Raw genomic sequence first — 22037 nt, forward strand, 5'->3', positions numbered from 1 at the left:
GCCGTGTGGCTGCATCTCATTTCTGACAAGTGACAGTGGTCAGAGCTGTTAGGTCACACAGATTGATAGGTACCAGCTATGTCAATGTAAAAGCAATCTGAACCACGAAGATGTCCTTTTTGTAAGATTCAACATCATAGCTCCCTTGTTGCTACCCAAACCTTGTTTATGAACACAGCACCCTGCTACTGCACACAGTTATACAGGTGGCACCCTGGAGGTAGCTGCATTCTGTTGGATATATAAAGTCTGCCTTATATACAAATGCATCATTCATGAAATCCATGCCATTATCTCCAGTGCAATAACTCTACACAGTAGAGATTACATCACTGGATTGATTGAGGGGAGGCTGATTTTCCTAATGAGTATGATTCACTTCCCTCTAGGCTCTTGAAAACAAGTTGCAGTTAGAGTTAGGTGAACAGCTTGTAATGAAAAAATGTATTCAGTTTTTTAATACTCTTTTGACTTATTCAGGTGGGTTCTTGGCTTTACTCATTCCTCCATCAACAGATGTGTATTTGACTAACGTTTTGTGCAGACATGCAGCAGCTTCCTGTAGGCTATGGTATGGACCCTTTGGATAGCCTGCAGTGTCTTCTGGTAATATCTGCTTGGTTCTTTGGGAAGTTAGTCAAATACCATGATCATGAGCAAGGATTATAAATACCTGGCAAGTTAACCACATATTTGTAAAGTGCCATTCAAGCTCTGTAGATTCAATACAGTGGCTCTGAACCAAAAACTGTTGAAGTCATTGTTTTTCTGAAGACTTCAGTGAACTTTGGAGTAGAGCCATAGATTTAAAGATTATTAAGACCAGATGGGACCAATACATCATCTAATCAAACTTCCTGCATAACCAAAGGCAGAGAACTCCCTTCAGTTACTCTTGCTGGAGCCCAGTAAATACTATGTGTCTACATCTTTATTGGATGTTTACTTACAAAGAGCACCAACAGCACGCTTGACACGGCTTGCAGATGTGGGACTGAATCATCCCTAAGCCAAAGAGCTTGACATATAAAGCTGAGGAAGACACGGAGAGGAGGGAAAGGTATTCAAATGTGGATTGGCTATATGTCATTTTTATTCCACAAATAATGTGTTTTCATGCTGATGCAGGCATTCTGCTTCGTACCTTGAATCTAGGTGCACCAATCCCCATCTTTTCTTGCCTCTCACTAAAAGCGTATCACTGAATCAAGTTCCCAGTCTTTCCATTCAGACGTGGCTCACAGCAGCAGCCTTGTGCAAAGTTGAGTAGCTGTAAGGATATACTGCAACCTGATCATCTCCTGAGACATCAGGTGTTGCATCAATTATTCAGGCCCTGAAATTGCTAGATACAAAACTTAACAGACACTTAAGAGGAAACAGGAGCTCTCAGTGCATATCCAGCTACTTCTTTAGCACTCCCAGGTCACTCTTCTGTTCTCTCCATGGACCATTAACTATTTCACCAGTGCCGTAATTGTACAAGTGAGACTGAAGTTGGTCGTTCCAGGTGCACATCTCAAGTGCTCTGACAGGATAAATTCGGGGGGGGCAGAGTGCACAACCATCTTACACTACTTGTGCAACCATCCCAATCTGTTCTCGAACTTCAACAAGACACTATTTTGTAACATATATTGAAATGCTTCCCAGAAAATCAAAAAATGCTCAACAAGTGTCAGTCATCACCATTACTTCCATGAATGACTGCCTCTCCCAAAGAGAGCTCCGCAGAGATGACAGACACCCCAGCACTTGAACTGAAGGAGTTTGCAGATCCAGGTTGAGAGTCTCACTGTCTCAGCTAGTCCCCTGGAAGTTTTCTGGTGAAAGTACACCTGGGCGTGAAATGGGAAAGGAGTCTCTTGCTATAATACATCCTGCCTCAATGCTGGGAACACAGTGTACTCTTAACATCCTTCTTCCAGCAGACCACTTCCCAGGCCTGAAACATTCACCTCTCACATCTCCTTGGGTCAGGCAGAGGAGGAGGCCAGAGAACAGATTTTGAGTGATGTCTGCAGTTCAACAGGAAGAATATGTGATCTCAGCTGCTCATTCCTGCTGCCTTGCTGGCTTCAGCATTGCACTAAAACAGCCCATCTGCTCCAAGCCCTGCAGCTGTGCAGCTGCCCTGTGCTTGGCTCCCGGGACTGAGAGACCACAGACTGGGTGATGATGGGGAAATAAGTTGTTAACAGGGATAGAGAAGAGACAGGCAAAGTCTTCCTCAGCACAAGTACATCTGCTTCTGCAGGGTTTTTGTCAGGAACCCTCCCACACACATCACTTGTATTTTGGGGGCTCTGGGAGGCTTCCTCCTGTCTGGCTGAGGTCTTTGCAAAGCCTGCCCACAGAAGGGAGGCAGGCAGAATCCCCATGTCTGGCTGCTGTGCTCTTTTAAACCTGACAGTGTCTATGAAGCAGACTTCAGCTGCAGCTCATTTGAGAGAGCTGAGCGCAGTGCGTGCTCAGTCTGAGCTGAGCGCGTGAATTGCACAAAGGACCCAGCTGTCTCTGGTGGCAAAGATGAAAGGGTCCGTTATCAAAGCTGGGAGAGGAGAGAGCATTTGCCTGGAGGCATCTGGTCATGTCACGAAACAGAGGGTGAACAAGGAGCAAGCATCCCTCACAGCAACTGTGGTTCACTCTGCTTCTTGAGTCTGCACAATTGGTGGGAAAGGTTGCCTATACATGGTCTCCTTCTTGCTACATTCTTCACATTCCCATTTTTCCCCAGGCTGGCCTCTCCTCCCTAAGATAGTACCCACCATTTCTGGGGGCCACCAGGTACAGCAACAGTAAGAGGGAAGCTGCTGCCTGGCTGCCTTCAGACTGCTTGATTCCAGAAAACATCAGAGAAGAAGAAAGATGGGCTGCTGCAGCTCACTTGCCTGAGGCACGGAGCAAGTGTAATGGTCCTGTCCGTGGGCTGGCCAGCACTGCTGCCTGTGGTGGCTCTTTTTCACAGCTGCTTCACCAGAGTAGGTCTCAAGCCCTGCCTTGGACTCGGTCTTTGTAATGAAAAATCATGCACTGGCATCTACCCTCTGCAGGGCCTTAAAACCATGATACAGACAGTCCATTCTGGGGTTTGAGATTAATTTAGATGCTCTAATCTACAGTGCTGAACTTTAGGAGAATGATGAGCGATGCAGGCTGCCAGGTGAGAAGAGAGAGGTTGGTGTGTCTGAAGAAAACCAACACTGGCTGTCTTCCTACTCAGGACAAACAGGAGTCTGACCCAACCAAATCATCCTCTGGGCCTCCTTTGGAGCCCTGTCTGGATATACCAAGCCCCCGTGCAAGTGGTTTTGCTGGCAGATGAATCTGGAGCCATCCCCACTTCCCTATCACACACCCCATAAAGGCTAATTCACATGCCTTCTGCCCTCCATGCCCCACGTGCCCACCAGAAACAGTGCAGAAATAGTCCCACAATTGCTCATTAAATTAAGGGAAAGATGGTGCCATGTTTGGGAGGATTAGGGCCATAATAAAGACAGAGCTGGGATGTTTTGCTGCCCACGGAAGCTGCCCATCTTGCACTGGGGGAGTCAGGGCTTTGTGGGTGCATCCCCACTGGCACGCCCCATCCTGCTTGCCAGAAGCTGCACAGAGAAATGAAGGCAGTGGCACCCATTTCAGTGCTGAGCACCTCGGGCTCCCTCTGCCCTGACTGGGGCTGAATCAGAGGCAGCACTGGGCTCATACACAGCTGTGGCCCTGATGAGTGGCCAGCTCTGAACTTATCCCTGAATCACCCTTTCCCCTTGCTCTGCTGAAATCGTGTTTCCTTCTGCAACTACAGCCAGCTTTCCCTGACCAGACACTTTGTACCTTTAGTACATCTTCCCTCCAAATAGAATTTCACTGACAAAGGGGTTTTTTTTTTTTCTGTTAAACAGACAAAACCAAGGATTTGATCCAACTGTCTGGTTTATCTATTCAAACTCAGCAAGGAATGCAACACTGCTGTCTGGGAAGGGTCTGTTTCTGCCTGCTCTGCATTTACGTAGATTGTATTATTGCAGGCTTGCTTGGAGAGCTCCCAAAAGGCAAGGACGAGCTCTCTGGCTGCATAGGTAGAAGCAGTGGCTATGGAAAGGTCATAACTCCTTTCTTAGGACTAGATGGATAGAAGAGTTGCTGCACAACTGCATTTAGACTCATCCTGCTCTGTGACTTCAGGCAGGATACATCCTCTGTGTGTTTTGGTATGGGGGATCCTTGCTAGAAGCAAAAGGGAAAGCCCTAGATAAGGGATGATGCAGGTTGTTCTCAGTCTCTAGAGATGGAGTTCTGTTCAAAATGTCCAGGAGAACTTTCCACAGCTACATCCTTTCTTTCTTTGATGGGGAGGTCTCCAAGTGTGCACATCCTTAACCTTTACAAGGATCTCTGGATAAAAACAAGCTGTTGATGAAGGAACAGGAGACATTTCCGACAAATATATGTTTTTTCTTGTAATTCCTCCCTTTTGGGGCCGGTGGTATTTTCTGAAGAGTGAGAAATCCCATGAGAAAGAATGTCTTGTAGAGAGGTGTATGGACAGACAGATGTTGTAAATTATCACACATACTGGTTGTGGAGGGAGACACACAAGGAGCTGGAGCATTAGCATGAATTATCGTTGCACAGAGGGGATGGAGAAAATGGGAGCTGCTCTGCATCCAGACAATGCCTTCTGACAGTGTGCTGCATACACCAGCACGGAGTGGGCCATAGCAAGGCAGGGTGAACCCCAGAGGGATTCTCTATCTTATGATGGAGCATCACTGTGCAGGAATGGGGCTTGGCAGCACATTTGGAGCTGCTAGGGGGCAAAGAGACCATCAAGGCAGCTCAAGCACCATCCCGCTCAGTAAACAAGCAGGGGACACACACTAAGGTCCTTCCTATCCTTGACCCTGCGATTACTGAGTGCTTCCCAGTCCCGTTGATGTGGGTCAGTGACTGCCTCTCTGGGAAAGTGTTTGTGTCCCCTGAGCTGGGACTGGAAAGAGCAAGCTCTGGAGAGGCTATCTGGTCCCCGTGGGCTGAGTGCACGCTCTCCCCTCTGGGCTTGGAGAGGGAGGGGGACGTGTGCTGGAACGCAGGTGTTTGGAGACTTGCTCAGCTCGTGATGCCATTTGTTTTCCACTTTGCTGGGCTGTAAACAAGCACATGTCCAGCTGAGAGAGTGGTAGGCACCATCCTGCCTGCTTGCTTCCCTCTGCCTGGAAAGGACAGGAGGTCTGCGGGAGGGGTGGGAAAACTGAGGACCTGGTCACTACTAGGCCATGTCTGGACTGAAGGCGAGCAGGACCATGGCTCGGCAGGTGATAGGCAGAAGGAACTTGCTCCTAGCCTGATCCTGCAGTCAGATCTGTTGTGAATTGCCAGGGTGGTTCCTGCGCTGGCCATGGGCAGGCACCATGCAGCACAGCAGCGCGGTGAGCTGGCACGTGGGAGCAGAGCTGCTGCCCATAGCGGCATTCAGGGGCTGTGAAAACACAGCTGGGCTTGGGGCTGAGAGTCAGACAACCCATCTGTCCTGTAGGGAAGGACATAGTCTGTCCACATTGTCCCCTGCAAAATGTTTAAGTATGGGAAAGGGGTGTGATTAAGCAAGATGGTATAATGAATCGGACGTGAAGTTGGCAAAAAGCCCGAGGACTCCTGATCCTTGTCTTTTCAATGCCAGACTCTGTACCCTCCCTCTACTCTGTTCTGGCTGCATATTGGATGGGCCTTGTTCCTCTGAGATAGCATAAATTTAACGTTATGGAGCGTGGAGATGTTTTTCTCCCTTTTTTGAATTCCTTAAACCACATCCTGTTGTCCACACATAGAAAGCCTGTTACTGGTCACAAACAACCTCTGAGGGAATTTTCCATGAAAAGGGGTGGCAGGATTTTGTTCCATACACACAGCATCAAAGATGGAAGTCTTGTATCATTCATCTTTCTATGCCAACACTTTCTCTAATTAGACCATGGATCAAATGAGCAAAGGAGCTCAAGCACAGCTCCACTGCAAGTCTGCTTCTACCATATCACCATCTGCTCTCTATGTACACAGACAGGTGGGGATATGCTGAAGAGAAGGAGCTGTAACTGTAGTTTGTCTGCCTTTCTCCCATTAGCACTCACATTCCTCATCACAAGGCAGACATGACCATACTGTTGCATTTACCCCACTGCCTGCATGCCTGAGGTCCCCCCACCCAGCATGTCCCCCCCAGGGGTACAGCTGTGTGTCCACTTCGTCTCTTTAGAGTGCAGTGTTGTTGCTTCTCTGCTGGTCCATTCCCCCCATCCCAAAATTCATATGCATGCCAGACAAGTCAGATAGTGATGGATCATAGATCAATCTGTGCAATTGGCTTTGCCATGTCAGGGGATATTGCTTCAAGCCCATCCTCATTTGATAGTGGTTTAGGAGGTCAGGGGTGGAAATGTGTTTGTTTCTTTGATTTTTTAAATCCACAGCAAAATCCACAGAAAATTCCCTGTAGCCAGATATAAGTAATTTTCACAGGTTTGCTGTAGAGGAAACATTGCCAATCAAAAGTTACCATATTGCTGTATATATCCCCAGAAAGTCCCAGCCACAGCAGGGAACTGGAGGCTTTGATTCCCCTGATCCCTTTCACTGTAGCCTCCCCACTGTAATGAAGCAGAGAGAGAGTGTCCCATAGCAATTAGCCAGCCTGCGGCACAGCACTGAACATGCTCAGCGCCTCTCTAAAGCTGGTGGGGATGCCTCGTGAGTAGAGGTGGGATACTGGTGCTTTCCAAACTCTGCCCAGGACTCTGTTTTCTTGCTGTTGATGAGCTTTCTGAACCCTTCCGCTTTGAAGTTACTGAGGCAGTGGCTGCAGGAAGGGGTCTGTGTAGTGACACTGTGACCAGACACAGGGAACCCTGCACACCAAGCTGAGATCAGTTAAAGACAAGTAGAGATAAAGTTCTCTGTAATCAGGAGGGGAGGTTTTAATTGTCTTACTCCACATATGTTAACATATGAAGTATCATTAGAGACTGTGAAAGAGTAAGTACATTCTATCATGGCATGAAGACAACTTACATTCCTAGAAACTATGAGTCACTACAAGCTGATATTATTTCTCCATCTCTATCTGTGCTGTGATTATTTTTCCGCTCTCGGCTTTCTAGCTCTCAGAGCAGTAGCTTTCCCCCACAGAACTGAAACTGAGAACACCAGCCTGACACTGACTGCTATTCATTAACATCCACTTAACAGCGAGAGGGAGAGAGACCTGTGTTTGTTGCGGGGATTATGAACAGTAATAGATTCTTTCTGGGGACTGTCATTCACTCCTGGGATTTGCCTCCACTAAGCTTTGGGCTTTTAGTTTGTGATCAGTAGTGTTAACACTAAACCACACTTAAGGAAGTACTCAGAGCCCCTGTTAGAAAGGTAAGAGCTCTTTTCTCCCTGGCCTGGTTTTAGCCCTCATATTGGGTCTGCAGGTGACTCTGCCAGGTTATACAAGGTCTGAGTCCTCTCCACACCATGTATCTCTGTCCATCTACTGGACATCTCTTGCCATGAATCAGTTTCTTCTTCATATCTCAATTTGTCTTGCCTGCAGTTGAAATGCCGTGGGAATTTCTATGGGGACTTTCAGCCCTGGATTCCCAGTTGGGTACCAAACCTAAACTGGAGCTGCAGCCAAGATTTCTCATGGATAGCTGATCTCCTGAGATCACCCCATGCTGGAGCAGGGATCCTGCAGGAGCGCAGCGGGGAGTCACAGTGAGACCAGACTGCGCGTGGGCTTGCAGCCAGCCCAGCTCCTGGCTGTGGATCCCGACAGCCTTCCCTACCCATCCCACAGAGCTCTGCTGCACTGGGAACAGCTCTCAGCATGCAGCATCATCCTCCCTTTCCTTCCTAGACTCAGCCTTTCCCCACTCCATCACTCTGTGTTAACCCCCCCTGCTGCCCTGTGGAGGGCTCTTGAGGAAACCTCTACCTTTTTTGCCATCCCACATGGACTGTGCCCATGGCTCTGCCCTTAAAGACCCTGCCTCCCTCCCAGTGCTGCCTGCGCCGGCTCTTCTGGATCTACACTGCTATTCAATGCGACAATGAAGTCCCCATCCCATGGAAACTGAGAGAAGACCTTTTCTCATTGTGAGAAGGTAATATTTAAAGGCGTCCCTTGGGCTACTCTATCTGGCAGCCCAGCTGGTGTTCTTTTGTGTGAGTGCCACTCTTTTTAAATGCCAGCTCTGGTCTTAAAGGCAGCCAGCAGAAGGTACAGCTCACTCTCCCTGTAATTGATTCCTCATCACTCGTCACTGGCCTTTATTCTCCCTTTTGATTGTGAAAAAGGAATAATACAGACTACAAGACAAATGCGAAGAGTGCCTTGTATGGGGAGAGGTAACAACAGGATTGCTGATGTCCTGGGATTTCCCTCGTGTTTGTCTGTCTGGTCAGCTGGAGAGATTTTGCAGCACATAGATAGCCTGTCTTTGTGTGTGCCTCACCAGCAGATGCCCTTAGGAAATGCCAGACACATCGGATGGGGGAGATGGGGAAGGGGCAACAATGACAGAAAAAACTGGCCAGCTGGATTTCAACTCTGATACAGGAAACTAGGCACGATTGTAGTATAAAACCAGGCAAAAGGGGTGGCTGCAGCAGCTGGCACTGGAGAACATCCCAGATGGGCCTTTCACATCTCCTTTATGACTGATGGAGTCATGGGGGTTGGAGAGCAGGTCCCACTTTGGTTCTTCTTCAGTTTGTGAACACTGGAAAGGCAGAAGAGCTCAGGGACTTCTGTTTCCTATTATCTGCTTGCTCAGGTCTTGTAAAATGTTTGCTATGTTTCTGAGTTCCCCTCTAAGTGAGTGAGTGTTATTATCCTTCTTATCATCATCATATCACATCAGCACATAAAAGTAGGTAAAAGCAGTTCGCTAAGGATCACATGGCAAGTCAGTTCACAGCTGTGAATGGTCTCCTCACACCCCCCACATGTGTGCATTGTGCATTGGCCACCTCCTGCAAAGTAGGTGGATATATGGTCTGTGCTCTAGGAGGGGCACCTCACACACATCAGGTGGCTGGTTTGGTCTGAACTTGTGTGACATGCTGAAAGAAACACAGGGAGTGAAGGTAGCTAATAAGGCATAAGATGGGTATTGCTAGATTGCATGGAGGTGGGTGTGGTCAGGTGTCAATTCACCAGAGGGCAGGAACTACGGATGTCAATATCTGCATAGGCTCCATCTCCCTTTTTAGCCTGAGTCTTAATCTATGGATTTTCATGACTGTAAGTGGGCTACTGGAACAACGTTTGATTTTAGGGCAGTGGGCTGAACCTAAAGCTTTCCCTTGGAAGATACAAAACCCTGCAGCACTTGTTCCATCACACAGTTGGCTTTTGGGGCCAGTCTGAAAAATGGAGATAAAGAAGCTCTGAGTGATTGGAAAGATGATTTGGAGCTTTCTGTAGTCCAGGACTGCAATGTTTTATGGCTTTGTCTGGAGCTCAGATCTGAAGATTCATTTCCAAGTACCTCCATCACAGGCTACCTGCTCTTAAACTTGACTGGCAGCCTGTGGCAGACTGACACATGGTAGAAGGGAATAAAGTAAAAGACCTGCACAAACCTTAACATCTACAACACTGTGGACCCAGTTCAGCTGGGGTAGAGGTTTCATCCCTGTTTAGTTTGAAGTCCTAGAGTCACTGCCATGTCTCCCAGAAGCACATTCCCAGTGACAGCATTACTGGGAAAGGGAGGTGGTTTAGTTCTCTCCCAGCCTCAGGGAGGCTCTGTAATTTAGCAGGGATTGCAGGTAGGGCTATGAAATCTGACTCCCCTTCACAACTCTCACTGATTTGTAACACAGTCGTGAGCATGCTGTTCATCTGTTTTGAACTTCAGTTTTCCATGTGTAGACAAGGGTGGTGAAACACTGCATGTTGTGGGCAGATAAGGGAGCTTCCTTTCCAACTGCAAACCGTTTCAAGAATGCCTGCTTGTGTTCAGTATTGTTCTGTTAGGGAATTCCAGGGCCGAAAGGCTGAAACATTTTTCCTGATGCTACAAGGACATGGAGCTGTCAGCCAGGATATGCTCAGGCTTGGTTTGGGTTTAGGCCAGGCATTCACAGCCAGTGCTTTGGGGGCACTATTTTGCATTCCAGATGCTTCTCTGGGTCTCTTTCAATCTCGCCTTCACTTTTTTCCTAGGGCATCAAAGTTCATTTGCTGCCCCATTTGTCCCAGTGCTGTCTACTCAGCCAGGCTCTTGCATGGCAGATCCTAGCTGCAAGTCCCCAAATGAGGATAGAATAGACAACAGTTGTTTTTAATCCTTGCTTGCTACCAGCTTCATATTAATTCTTCATTCACACTCAGTCCCTCAACTCACCAGCTCTGGCAACTATAATTAGCTGCTCTGAACACACCCCTCTTAACATTAATCTATGGGGTTATGTAGTTCCTGTGTGGGCCATCAGTTTGGCCAAGGGCCTCCTTGAGGACTAGGTATCCTTCTTAGAGAGACTTTTCCTTGTAGGCAGCTCCTGAGAACAGGGAGGACACCAAGAAACCAGCGGCTCAAAGCTAATTTTGCAGAGGCTCCCATAGTGACTTCTCTTGTCCTTGGCACTGTGTTTCCAGGAGGGAGATCCCACTCACTTACCTCTGTCTCCCCAAGGTTGTACAGTGCCAGCTAGTCTCAAGAGAGAAAGAAACAAGTTATTTCACACCTTATCTTGAGTTGTAGTGTGCATCCCAATCTGGGTACTACCAGGGAAGGGAAATGGATACACTCTCCCTATCCCATCAGGCCTTCATCCAGTTTTCTCACCTAGCCTTAGTGCTGATGCTTCTGAATATTTCCAGTCAATAACATGCCCCTCTTTCCTCATTTCACTAAATTATATGCATATTTCATTCTTTTAACCTTTTCTTGTAAGTCAGCCACTCAGAATCTAAACATTTCATCATCTTTATTATGCATCTCTGAACTCCCTGTGATGTATCTCTCGCTTTCTGACAGCCAGGTGCTTGACAGGGGTACTTCCAGGTCTCTGTCCTTCACACAGTGCCCCCAAGGATGATGTGCCAAGAATGAGGAATTTCAGGGAATCGTGTAGGAGGGCAGTTAGGTAGGAAAATTTCTTTCCCTGTCCCTTCCCTTGACTTCTCGCTGCAGCCTCTCAGAAGGGCGTACCCAGGTAGGAATGCAGCATCCCAAGAGCAGACAATGGACCTATAAGTAAGGATTATTATTGCCTCTCTGCTCTCAGGTGTAATATGTCTGTGTATGGAGACCAGAAACACTGATGAGCAACAGCGTGACTAGAGTTGTGATTGATTTTTTTGGTTCGCCAGCTGAATTGGAAAAAAAAAAAGATAAAAAGTGTTTCAGGTCAACCCTGAGTGAATGTTTAAAAATGTTTTTTCACTAAAAAAAAAGGAAAAAAAGTCAACTGAGGACATTACTAAAAGATGCTGCAGGAAGACAAACTGACATGGTTTCATTTGTGGGAGGAGGGTAGGGGGCTGTGACACTGTTTTCAAAGTGAGAACTGCAAATGTTTTGAGATTTGTTAGCTTTGGTTTAATGGCAGATGAAACCTTTCAGGAATTGCTTTGTTTGAAAGAACTTGAAGTTGGTGTTGATTCACAGGGTCTTTGTGTCCCTCTGAAAACATGGGGCTGGGATGATAGAGGCAGTGTGGTACAGGCAATGCCACCAAGGGCTAGCAAAGAATGGCTGCTCTCTCCAAGGCTGCTACCAGGGCAAGTGGCAACTGAGAACATATTTCTGCATATGAACTGAGGTCATATTTCTGCAGGTGATGGCCAGGGCCAGGGCAGGCAGAGGGCTGTAATCTGCATAGCATCTGTCAGGTGTTAGTGGTGAATGAGAAGAGGCAAACACGTGTCCTGGGCTCCCCAGTTCAAGTGGGATGTAGAGAAACTGGTGTGGGTCCAATGGAGGGGCATCAGGATTATCAAGAGCCAGGAGCAGAAATCCTGGGAAGAGAGGTTGAGGGAGCTCTACTTGCTCAGTCTGGCAAAGAGGGGACTGCTATCAGCCCTTGGCCCCCAAATGTCTGAAGGGCAATTTCAAAGATAATGGAGCCAAAATCTTATCAGTAGTATTAGACAATATAACAGGGAACAGCAGCCACAGTTGGTAGCACTGGATGTTCATATTGGACATTAGGAAAAATTTATTTTCTCAAGGTATTTCAAGACTTGGCCAGGCAAAGCCATGCTGCCCTTATGTAGAGCTAGAGACAGCTTCAAGCAGAAGGTTGGATGGGATGCTTCTGGAGGTCCCTTGCAGCAAGCATTTTTGTCACCCCCTTCTTGTGCCACCCCAGCCATGCTACAGACTGCTTCTTCCTTGTCCTGTCCTTTCTGTCTTCATCTGGGTCTGTGTCCTCCCTTGGATAGCCCAGATGGATGAAACACTGATAGTGGCACTTGTCCATCAACCCAGGAGAGAGCTGGCTCCATCTGGAGGTTGCTGCTGGGGCTCTGCAGGCTGTCCCTGGGCCAGCTGGGGCATAGAGCTGTGGCTCGAGGCTGAGTCCCAGAGCTACACTGGGGACCAGCCCAGCAGGCAGGGTTGCCTGCCTGCCCCCACGTGCCAGCTCCCGGTTTCTCTAATCTTACAGGCTCCTTGAACCTGCTTGTTCGCGTGCGGAACAAGCGAGCCATTGACACCCAGGTCTGGTCGCTCAGTGGGAACCGGGGGAACATGTGGCAGCAAGCACACGTGCCCATCAACCCGCCCGGGCCCTTCCAGGTAAGTCAGTTCCACAACCAAGGAGCCACCTGCTACCTGTCCTGCCCATGTGCCATGGGCTGTAGAAGACTTCCCAGCAGACATCTACCTCTGTGGCACAGGGGCTGGTCAGGCACAGGGAGGGCTCTGGGACCTCTTCACCCTCAGAGTCACTGGGGCAAGGCAAGAGCTTGGTGGATGCACAGAAATCCAATCCGCTTCCAATGTTGTTATGTGCAAGCAGTTATATGGGCACTATAAATTTTCTGATTATTGCTGGTCTGGAAACTGCTTGTTGAAGAGTTCTTTCTGGTACCAGGTCTTCATAACAGGTCTCTTGATGTTGAGCAGCTGGGGGATGCTGGCCTGTTGGTGTAAAGTGACTTTGAGTGCTAGAGGTTTCTTCTAGCGTGTGCTGCAAGAGCCCACCCCCACTGTCCCCCTGGTTTAGGACTGTAGGACAGCTTGTGAGTATGAACTGGGCACTCCGTATCTGCTCATCAAGTCATTTATGTGTACCCAAGAAGTGGGCTGCTTTGTTACTGGATGTTTTATTGCTGATGGTTTTGCCCAACATGCTACTTTGCTGTTGTAGGGTTGTTTGTGAGAGCTGGGTCTATGCAGGCTGGTAAGTTGTGGCACTGTGGCAAAATGCCCAGTGTGCTTTTGGGTACTTTAGAATAATAAATAAGAATTTAGTTACTTTTGTGAGCACTGTTCAGTATTGGTTGATTTGTTAGTGCAGCACACTTAATAAAGCAGAGCTCTACATGCTCATTTATTGCTCTACAGACGCTCAGCACACAGGGGTTGGTCCCGTAAGCAGTGGGTCCGGCTCCAGATCCTATGAATACTGGAGAAACAGGAAGGAACCATTCACTCGGGGACCTGCTAAGATCTGGTCTGTGCCCTGCTCACCTCTGCAGAGCCCCGCCACGCGGGAAGGGTCCTTCACAACTGCAGCCTCACGCTGGGCTCTGTCCCATGCTCTGCTTGTAGATCATCTTCGAAGGTGTCCGGGGCACGAGCTACGAGGGGGACATTGCCATCGATGATGTCACTCTGAAAAAGGGGGACTGTCCAAGGAAGCCAATTGGACCGAATAAGGGTGAGAGTGTGCATGCCTCAGAGGAAAATGAGTCAGTGGGAGTGCATACACGAATGCATACACTAGGGATGCGCAGCTAATTTCAGAGCACGTTGACATGTTGGTGGGACTCTACAAGATGGTTGACTCCATCAGCAAAAGTCAGCAGAGGGGCTGTCAAATTTGTCTTATTTTTGAAGGAAAAAAACCTTGAGGAAGCGTTACTTTCAGCAATTTTGTTAGCTCCAAAAGTGAAGAGGGAAACAAAACATCAAAAAAGTTAGAACACCCTAAAAATATCAACATTTCAGGTGCAGTTAAAGGTCAGTTTCAACCTAGGATGGCCAAGCTGTAACCAAAACACAAGCAGAACTTTTTGTTTGACTCAAGTTGAATCTTCTGGGGAAGAAAGGAGAGTTGGATTGCAAAAGTAACTAAGATTCAACCTTTTCTCCTGAGTTGGAAAAGAAGTAATTTTGGGAAGCCTTGACAATGTCCAGGGAAGGCTAGAAAGGTCTTCTAATAGATCTTGGGAGGTGCTTCGTGGTTCGCGGTGGGAGGAGAGGTTAAGACACTGATGTGCACTGATTTGTTTGATGAGGTCAAGATCCATCCCATCACTAATTCTTTTTCTCTCTTTCTTGGCTGGCAGCGGTTGCTCTTCCAGGAAGCGGTGTCCCGACCCTGCATAGCCCTTGTCTTTGTGGCCCATTGACTTTCTTCCTTTACGTGCTGCTCAGATGATGGCAAGTGAGCGCTCCTGTCTTCGGACCGAGACATTCCTGCTCCTTTCCTACTCAGCCACCTCTGCTCCTCTTCCTCCCCTCCTCACTGGCACACCAAAGTGTCCATATGTTACCAAAGACTGACAGGCATGACCACACAAAGGGATCTGGTTCAGAACTGGAGCACTCCTTGAGAAAGTCATAATGTCTAGAACAAAATTAAAAAATAAAGACAAAATTTTTTTAAAGCACGTGCACGAGAGAGAGTGAGAGAGAGAGGAAGGAAGGAAACAAACCGAAACACACAGAAAAGAAAGAATAAAAGACAAACAAACAGGAATGAAGAAATGAGAAGAGCAAATGAAGGAGGAAAAAAACCACCCTCATGTTTCCTTGGGAATGTCAGACAGGACTTCCTCAGGGAAGTGGGAACTTGTTTTAAACAAACAAAAATATATTAAAGCACAAATTTCTACCAGAACAGTTACCTTCTTTACTGCAGACCCCACAGCTTAGTGGATGATATACCGCAGTACTCCCCTTGTCTCCCCATGCTTCCCCACTGGCTGGGGCTGTCCCACTCTGGCTGCAGCTCCCTGCAGTAATGCCAGCCTCGAGCGTGGGGTAGCAGCTGCCCTGCGTGCCAGTGGCTGGAGCATCTTCCCTCGCACCGCATGTGCTTCAGTGTCTCCATCCATCCACATCTTCCAGGCTCTCATGTATTTAATTGCCCCCTGCGTGGTTTGCTTTGGCCTTTCCCCACCGCTCTGGGCTTCTCACCCGCCAGCCTGAAGAAGATGGAGCAGGAATGGACCCATCACATGGACCACGCTGAGTGGTGGAGAAGTCCCGGCTGGATCCGGCTGCAGTGTTGGGCTCTGAGCACCTCTTTCTCTCTCTCAGCCCTCTTGCTGGGTAAAGAAACTATGAGAGCAGGTCTGAGCTGCAGAGAGAAAGGTGTCTCTGTGGGGCTGAGCGATGGGACAGGCCGGGGTGGGAAGGGAGGAGCAGTTGGACATTGGCTTCCCCCTGTGAATGCTGGGATGACTGTCGCCTCAGCCCTAAGCCCAGGATTGCTTCTCTGCCTCTCTTTTGTTACCTGTTAATTTTGGTCTTTTATTCCATTGCTTAACTTCCCCCACCTCAAGCTTTTTGGGTTATGGGAAGAGTTAGGCATTTAAACCTTCTTGAGCCAGACAGTGGGTCCTGTGCCCATGACCCAGCCCCTGGGCCAGCAGTCCAGGCAGCTGCGATACTGCTCTCTCACCTCCTGAGGCCTTTTAGCACGCACTGTGCGTTAGCTGCAGAGTGGACCAAGTGTGGCAACAGGATCGCTGCTCAGGGGAGAGAGGGCTGAATTCTGTCAGCACGTGCAGTCCTGCAGGCACTCAGCTTCCACTGCCAAAGCAGTGGGCAGAGGAGCTGAAAGGTGGAACAGGCAGGAACATGCCCCAGGAAGGATGGAGGCAGGAAGCTTGACCCAAAAGAGGGGCTTGTGCTGAACTGTGGCCCCTTTTGCCACTGGGGAACAGGGATGGGGGAAATTCACCTTGTTCCTGCTGGCATCATGAAAGGGTAAAGCTGGTGTCTCTCTCTGCTGCAGACCTGCAGCAGGTCTGGCCTGACTTCCTCAGGGTGGAGGCATGTACTGCTCCAGATGAACCTCCAGGAGAAGGGTCTGCCCTGCACCAAACAAGTGGGAACTGTGATAGCCTTGTTGCAACTGGAAGCAGCTCTGGGCATGGCTTATCTCCCTGCACAGGGCAGAGCTAGCCCCACAAGACTGTGAACTGGGGTTTACTAGCCCATGATCTGGCAGTTCAGTTAAGTAGGACTCTTCCCTCTAAGGGACACCCCATCCAAACTCCATATCTGGGGCACCACAGATGTGTGATGAGCTAGGTCTCTCACCACATCCCCCAGTACCCACGGCTCCTTACCCATTTCTGGTGAATAGATCAGCTTCTCTGAGACAACTGTGTTTGTCTAAAATCACTTGAATGTATTAGCTGCCTCCTGCATTGCTCAGCTTCCAGCAACAGCTGGTGCCTCATTTCCTCCACTGATGGAGGGGGAGAGTCCTTAACTCCCAAGAGATCCAGTTTGAAGTCTTGAAACCCATCGCTCTATAGCTTTTGGAAAGGCATTCATCTGTAGTAATGCTCCCCAGCCACCATCAGAGAGAGAAAGGACATCAGCTCTGAGGGACAAGGGGAGCTCCTTCACAGGAGGCCTCGCAAGACAGTGAGAGGGGATCATGCAGGTCTCCCTTGCTCCTGTTGCTTTTCTCCACTTCCAAGAATGAGGACTATGTCTTTTCTGTCTCCATCCCTCTCTCCAGAGCCCAGACCTCGATCACACTGCATATTTGCCCTGGAGACCTGTGGCTGTCTCCCAGAGGCAGGCAGTGCTGTGGGATGCTGTGGGATGCTGTGGGTGCCAACAGCGATTCTGCTTCTTGGTGTCTGTTGCCATTTTCATGGGCAGCTAGTGCCACCATCATCTTTTAGCTGAGTTCTTTCAGTCCTACACTGTTCCTTTCCTCCATGCTTGTTGGAAGCCAGAAGTCATCACCCCACTCCTGATAAAAGTCCACTTTCACTCCTAGGAGAGAGACAGTGTTTTCCAGGGGCCCTTGGGTGCTTCGTGATGGCTCCTGATCTGTCAGTGGCAAAACATTTATGTTATGTTGCTGGTTCAAGGGGGCTTCTGCTGGGCAGAAGGTGGAGAGAGGAGCATTTCCCCATCAGTAAGAGATAGCCCAGCACAACCATCTCACCTTCTAGGCTCTGAGGCAGAGACCCTTGTGGCCTTGCTTCTACTGGCTATTTAGCCAGGGTTGCACAAGCATGTTTTGCTGATGTTTAGTGGGCAGCAGAGGTGCTGCGGGACTGGGGAGGTGCAGCCTGAAGGTTCAGGATCACGGACAAAGTGTTACCTGTGAGACAAGTGTCAGCAAAGGAGCACCTGCATGGAGGGTGTCCATGCCCTGCTGCCAGCTCCCACGAGGAAGGATGTAAGTGCCTCACCAAGCTGACCCACAGCACAGGGGGTAAGGAGCCCGTTGGTGGCAGTGGGTCCAGGGCAGAGCAAGCAGATCACCCCAGCCAGAGGTGAAGCCTTCTCCTGCTGTCAGGCATGGACCCATCAGCTTCAGTAAAAGTCTCAGGGAGCCCCTTCCCACTTCGACCTCTGCTCCTTTATCTCTGGCTAGAAAGCCGCTAGTGGTGAGTTCGGGGGAAAGTCATTAACCCAAGTGCCTCAGCTTGTCAGAAGTACTGAGGACTTCATTTCCCTGGCAGATGCGCTGAGAAAGTGTAGCAGAGGAAAGAGGCACTTCAGCAGCAAGGATGAGAAGCTGTGCAATGATGGGGTCGGAGTGGAGGCAGTGTCCCTCCTCTCTGAGGGCAGTGGTATTTTTGGTTTACTAATGCCCCCCATGCTTAAGGGGGCAATTCTCCTTGTGGTGGTGCTGCATCCCAGCTGAGGTATAAAGCCATGCTCCTTACCCCTTGCAAGTAAAGATCCCCTCACACTTTTCACAGTGTTCTGGCTAAATTACAGTCCTTAAACTTAATTACAGACTGTCTTCTTAAATATGTGTTGCAGTCCCAACATTATGTTTCTCTTCCTGATGTTTTATGTTGCTCTGTGCCTATCGAGTAGCTGCTTTATTCCGCTCCAGAAGTGGCTGCATTTCAGTGATGGTGGAGATTATTCCTGTACATAGTATGAAAGTCCCTGCAGAAGAAAAGTGCAATATAAATTTAAGAGACTGCTTTTATTTACAAGGAGACCTCTGCTTGGTAGTGGTAGAAATACATTAGAAAGAATGCTGTGTGGGTGTTAGCCGATATATACTCGATTTCTTTTTTTTTTTCCAGGGTATAAAACAGAAAATATGTGAGTGTGCAGGCTCCTGGGTATAAGTTGTAGATATTAGAAGTAGTGAATGCTACTGTGTAGTTACAAGTGGGGCTTACAAAGAAACTTTCATTTGAAACCTCTTTTTATAGTTGTGCATTGTATTCTGAAAAATATACTTTTTTAATTATAATTTTCCACAGTTCAGTGCAAGTCCCACTAACAGGTCATCAACAGGACTTTAATCCATGGCTTTTAACAATATGAACATCAATTCCTACCGCTTGCTCTGAAAAGCAGCTCCTGGCTGGTAATAGACTATTTTCCTTCCACATAGATCAGCCACTAGAAAGCGGTGGAGCTAATATGTTTCATTTGATGTGGAGTTAAGTAATTTGGAACGCCTGAGCACAACTCTTCCCAGCCGCATGGGAGTGAAAAAGCGTTTCATCTATATGAAAAACTTTGCATAGTGAACAAACGGTTCAGAAACTCCTAAAGTGAAGTGTTGTGATTGGCATGCATGCAGAGCAGCCCCAGCAGAGCTGCACAACGTGCTGCCTGAAGAGCAGCTGTAGCAGCAGCGATATGGAGCCTTTCTTCTGGGAAGTAATTTTCTTCTGGAAGGAAATAGGGTGGCAATCAGGGAAAAAATAGGGGGGTTCAGATGCTTAGGCTGGTAAATTTGTTGCAAAAATAATTTATGGATGTATGAATGAGTGTAGTAAACATGATACAAATTGTATTTTATTCCCTATTGCTATTCAAAGTACAAAAATTTAATTTCTTCCTATACGAAATCCTATGGGTGCAATAGTCCAGAATGACACGAAAATGCTATAGTACCAAAAGGAGAGCAGGGTTTGGATTCCTCCTCCTTAGCCCGTCCCTATCGCTCTGTGCCAGGAAAAGCATCCTGCTTTTGGGTTGGTGCCCTGTGCTTCTCAGCCTGGGAGGGACAGTCGCTGGGAGCAGCAAGCAGTGGTGGTGGGAGAAGCATCCCTCCATTGCACCATCGCTACTTTCAGCCTTGTCTCCAGCGTGAAGCAATCCCTGTGCAAGGTGCTGGCAGGAGCAAGCCCTGCTCCCCCCTAGCTCTCAGCGAGGTTGGGGCAGGGAGTTTTACCTCTGGGAATAGTCAGGGGGTCTTTCACTCTGCCCTGACAGATCCCACCTGCCCCAGGCAGTGACAGACAAAGGAACCAGGTGGAGTAAATGGTGTCACCTTACCCCACGCAAACAGACAAACTTTTGCCTTAAAGCAGAAAGCTCAGGGAGTTACTGCTTCAGGGTGTTGCTGTTTCAGTCCCCCTCGCCTGTCAGAGCCGTGAAGATATCCATCTTTCCCTGGAAATGCTGCAGCACTCCTTTGCCTCCTGGGTGCCTTTGGACGGCCTAGCAACATCATGGAGGTACACATCACTGTGGGCTCTGTGCTTTAAGCTGGGTGCGGTGGGACACTATACCACAGCACCAAGCAATGCCCAGCTCTTGCACCCAGGGAGTAGGACCCTGCTTTTCACTGAGGACAAGAAGTTGCATTGTGAGTCTCTCCTGTGCAAAAGAGAGGCCTTCTCACACCCCTGGCTTTGCCACAGACCAATTTTGGTCCCTCGCTCTTTCCCCATTAAACCGCCCTGACATCTTGTCTTTTCCAGGCTGCCCTCAATGCAGGTGCATGCCTGTTTGTAGAGGCAACAAACGTACAGCAGCAGGACCCTGTGTAGCCTTCAGGAGAAGGCAGGTGTTGCTACCATTTCTATTTGCTTTGGCCCCACTGATAACTGCTCATCCCATTCAGCCTGGGAAGACATTTAATGCATACAAAAGGCATTTGCAGAAAAACAAGTGCTGGAGAGCTCTGGAAACTGCATTTTAACAGGACCCAATTTACACTCTGTGGTAATAACTGGCAGTTGGTGGTTTCCAGCAGGGAGCTGAATGGCCCCGGCATCCCAAATGATAGCTGTGGTATATATCTGTTTTTCAGTACTCCCCTTGGGAGTAAGACACATGCCGGTTTGGCTCACGGTCTGCCACCACCTAGCCCACCACAGGGGGATGCTGGGGTCTTCTGATAGCTACGTACAGCCTGGTATGGTCACATCAAACCAGAGACCCACTTGTGCCCTGGAGGCCTTGAACATCGCAAGAACTACAGGACAGCCCAGGGCACCTTCACCCAACCTGCCTTTCCAGAGAGGGAGGGAATGCAGCTTGCAGGAAACTGTAGTCTCCAGGACACCTCTTGCCCAATGGAAGAGCAGTGCCATCCCACTCCATTTGGGCAGAGTGAGGTGTGTGCCTGACATCTAGACCCTGGGTTGGGTATAGGGTGCATGCTCAGTTGCTTTGCCATTAAGCGTCCTTCCTCAAAAGGAGAGAGAGCTCCAAAGACCAACAGCAGGTTAGCAGGGCTCACAGTGTCCCTGTGCTGTGTGGCTGCAGGGGATGGGGGCTCAGTCCCACTGATAACTGCCTCTGGCACTTGTTAACACTCTGCATCACCGAGATCTGGTCTGGCACCTTCTTCATGTTGCTCTTTCCAGCCCTGGCACAGCCTGAGGGGCTGGTGGGGCTGCCTGGGTGGCAGTTGTGGAGCAGGAACACAGGAGCACCTCAGGGCATGTGTTGGCTCCATCAGGGACCTAGTGTGAGTCACATCCTGACTTCATGAGAGACAAAAGAGGGCTCACAACAGCCTCATGGGTGACTGAGAGGATAGAACAGAGCTTGTTCACGTTCTTGAAGAGGTGAGGGGAAAGATGAGCTCCATGCTACATTGCCTTTCATTTCACTGGTGGCAGGTAGCGGGCTCTGACCGGCAACTGCTCAGATGCTAGGCAATGGAGACTAAAGAAGAGTCCTTAGACCAGATTTCCCGGCTGGACTTGTCCTAGTAAAATGCAGCAGTCCAGTGCCAGATCCTCAGCACATCTGTGCATGAAGAAGCCAGGCAACCCACTGTGCCTGTATGGGTGATCCCTCGGGGAAGCTGCAAAGGCGGGTAGCACTCGGGTCCCAGCACACAAATGCTGCCTTTCCCTCTGCTGTCTTTCATGGTGAGGGTTTTCCAGCATGGGGCACAGAACAAGGGAAGGGGAGATGGAGAGATACTGTCTGCTGGCAGCTGTCGCAAAGGTAGAGCTGGGTGAATAGAAGTTTTTGTGGAGGTCTGTGGTAAACCAGGTTTGCATGGATTTGGTATGGCCTATAAACCATTTGCTCCTGTGGAAGGAGGCAAAATTTTGTGCTTCCATTAACTGTTGTCCTAAAGGGGAATTTGGCTATGAATGCTTGGCCTACAGTGGGATTTTTTACCCCCAGTGCCCTAAACTCAGCATAATACAGGGGCAGCTGGATAGCCCTCACACAGTGCTGGTGCCCTCAGCAGTGCCGGCACCCAAAGCTCACAGTGCTGCATGTGCTTTATGCTGTAATGTCCAGGTCCTTGCTTGAAGCACTGGGTACAAATGAAGGGTACCTGGCTGCTCTACAGCCCTGCGTATGTCCTGTCTACCGGCCAAGTCTGTAGGAAAATAAAAGACGTGCTGCTGCTGCTAGGCAGCGGAGGTCTGCTTT

At 48.9% G+C, this 22037-nt stretch overlaps 1 protein-coding gene across 2 annotated transcripts in view; it reads left to right on the forward strand.

Moving 5' to 3' along the window:
• MDGA1 (MAM domain containing glycosylphosphatidylinositol anchor 1) overlaps positions 1-18168 on the forward strand; it is a 149325-nt gene extending 131157 nt beyond the window's left edge. Inside the window, exons 15-17 of one of the 2 annotated variants that reach the window (XR_012622446.1) lie at positions 12670-12800; positions 13706-13887; positions 14519-18168. Coding sequence is in view for 1 of the 2 variants with exons in the window: in XM_074818131.1 (XP_074674232.1) it covers positions 12670-12800; positions 13779-13887; positions 14519-14610 (332 nt within the window). In the remaining variant the exon portion in view is untranslated. The remainder of the gene's footprint in view (positions 1-12669; positions 12801-13705; positions 13888-14518) is intronic. The other variant, XM_074818131.1, reaches the window with a different exon arrangement.
• The last annotated feature ends 3869 nt before the right edge of the window (positions 18169-22037 follow it).

This window comes from Strix aluco, chromosome 3 (genome assembly GCF_031877795.1).
Source record: "Strix aluco isolate bStrAlu1 chromosome 3, bStrAlu1.hap1, whole genome shotgun sequence".
Classification (NCBI taxonomy): Eukaryota; Metazoa; Chordata; class Aves; order Strigiformes; family Strigidae; genus Strix; species Strix aluco.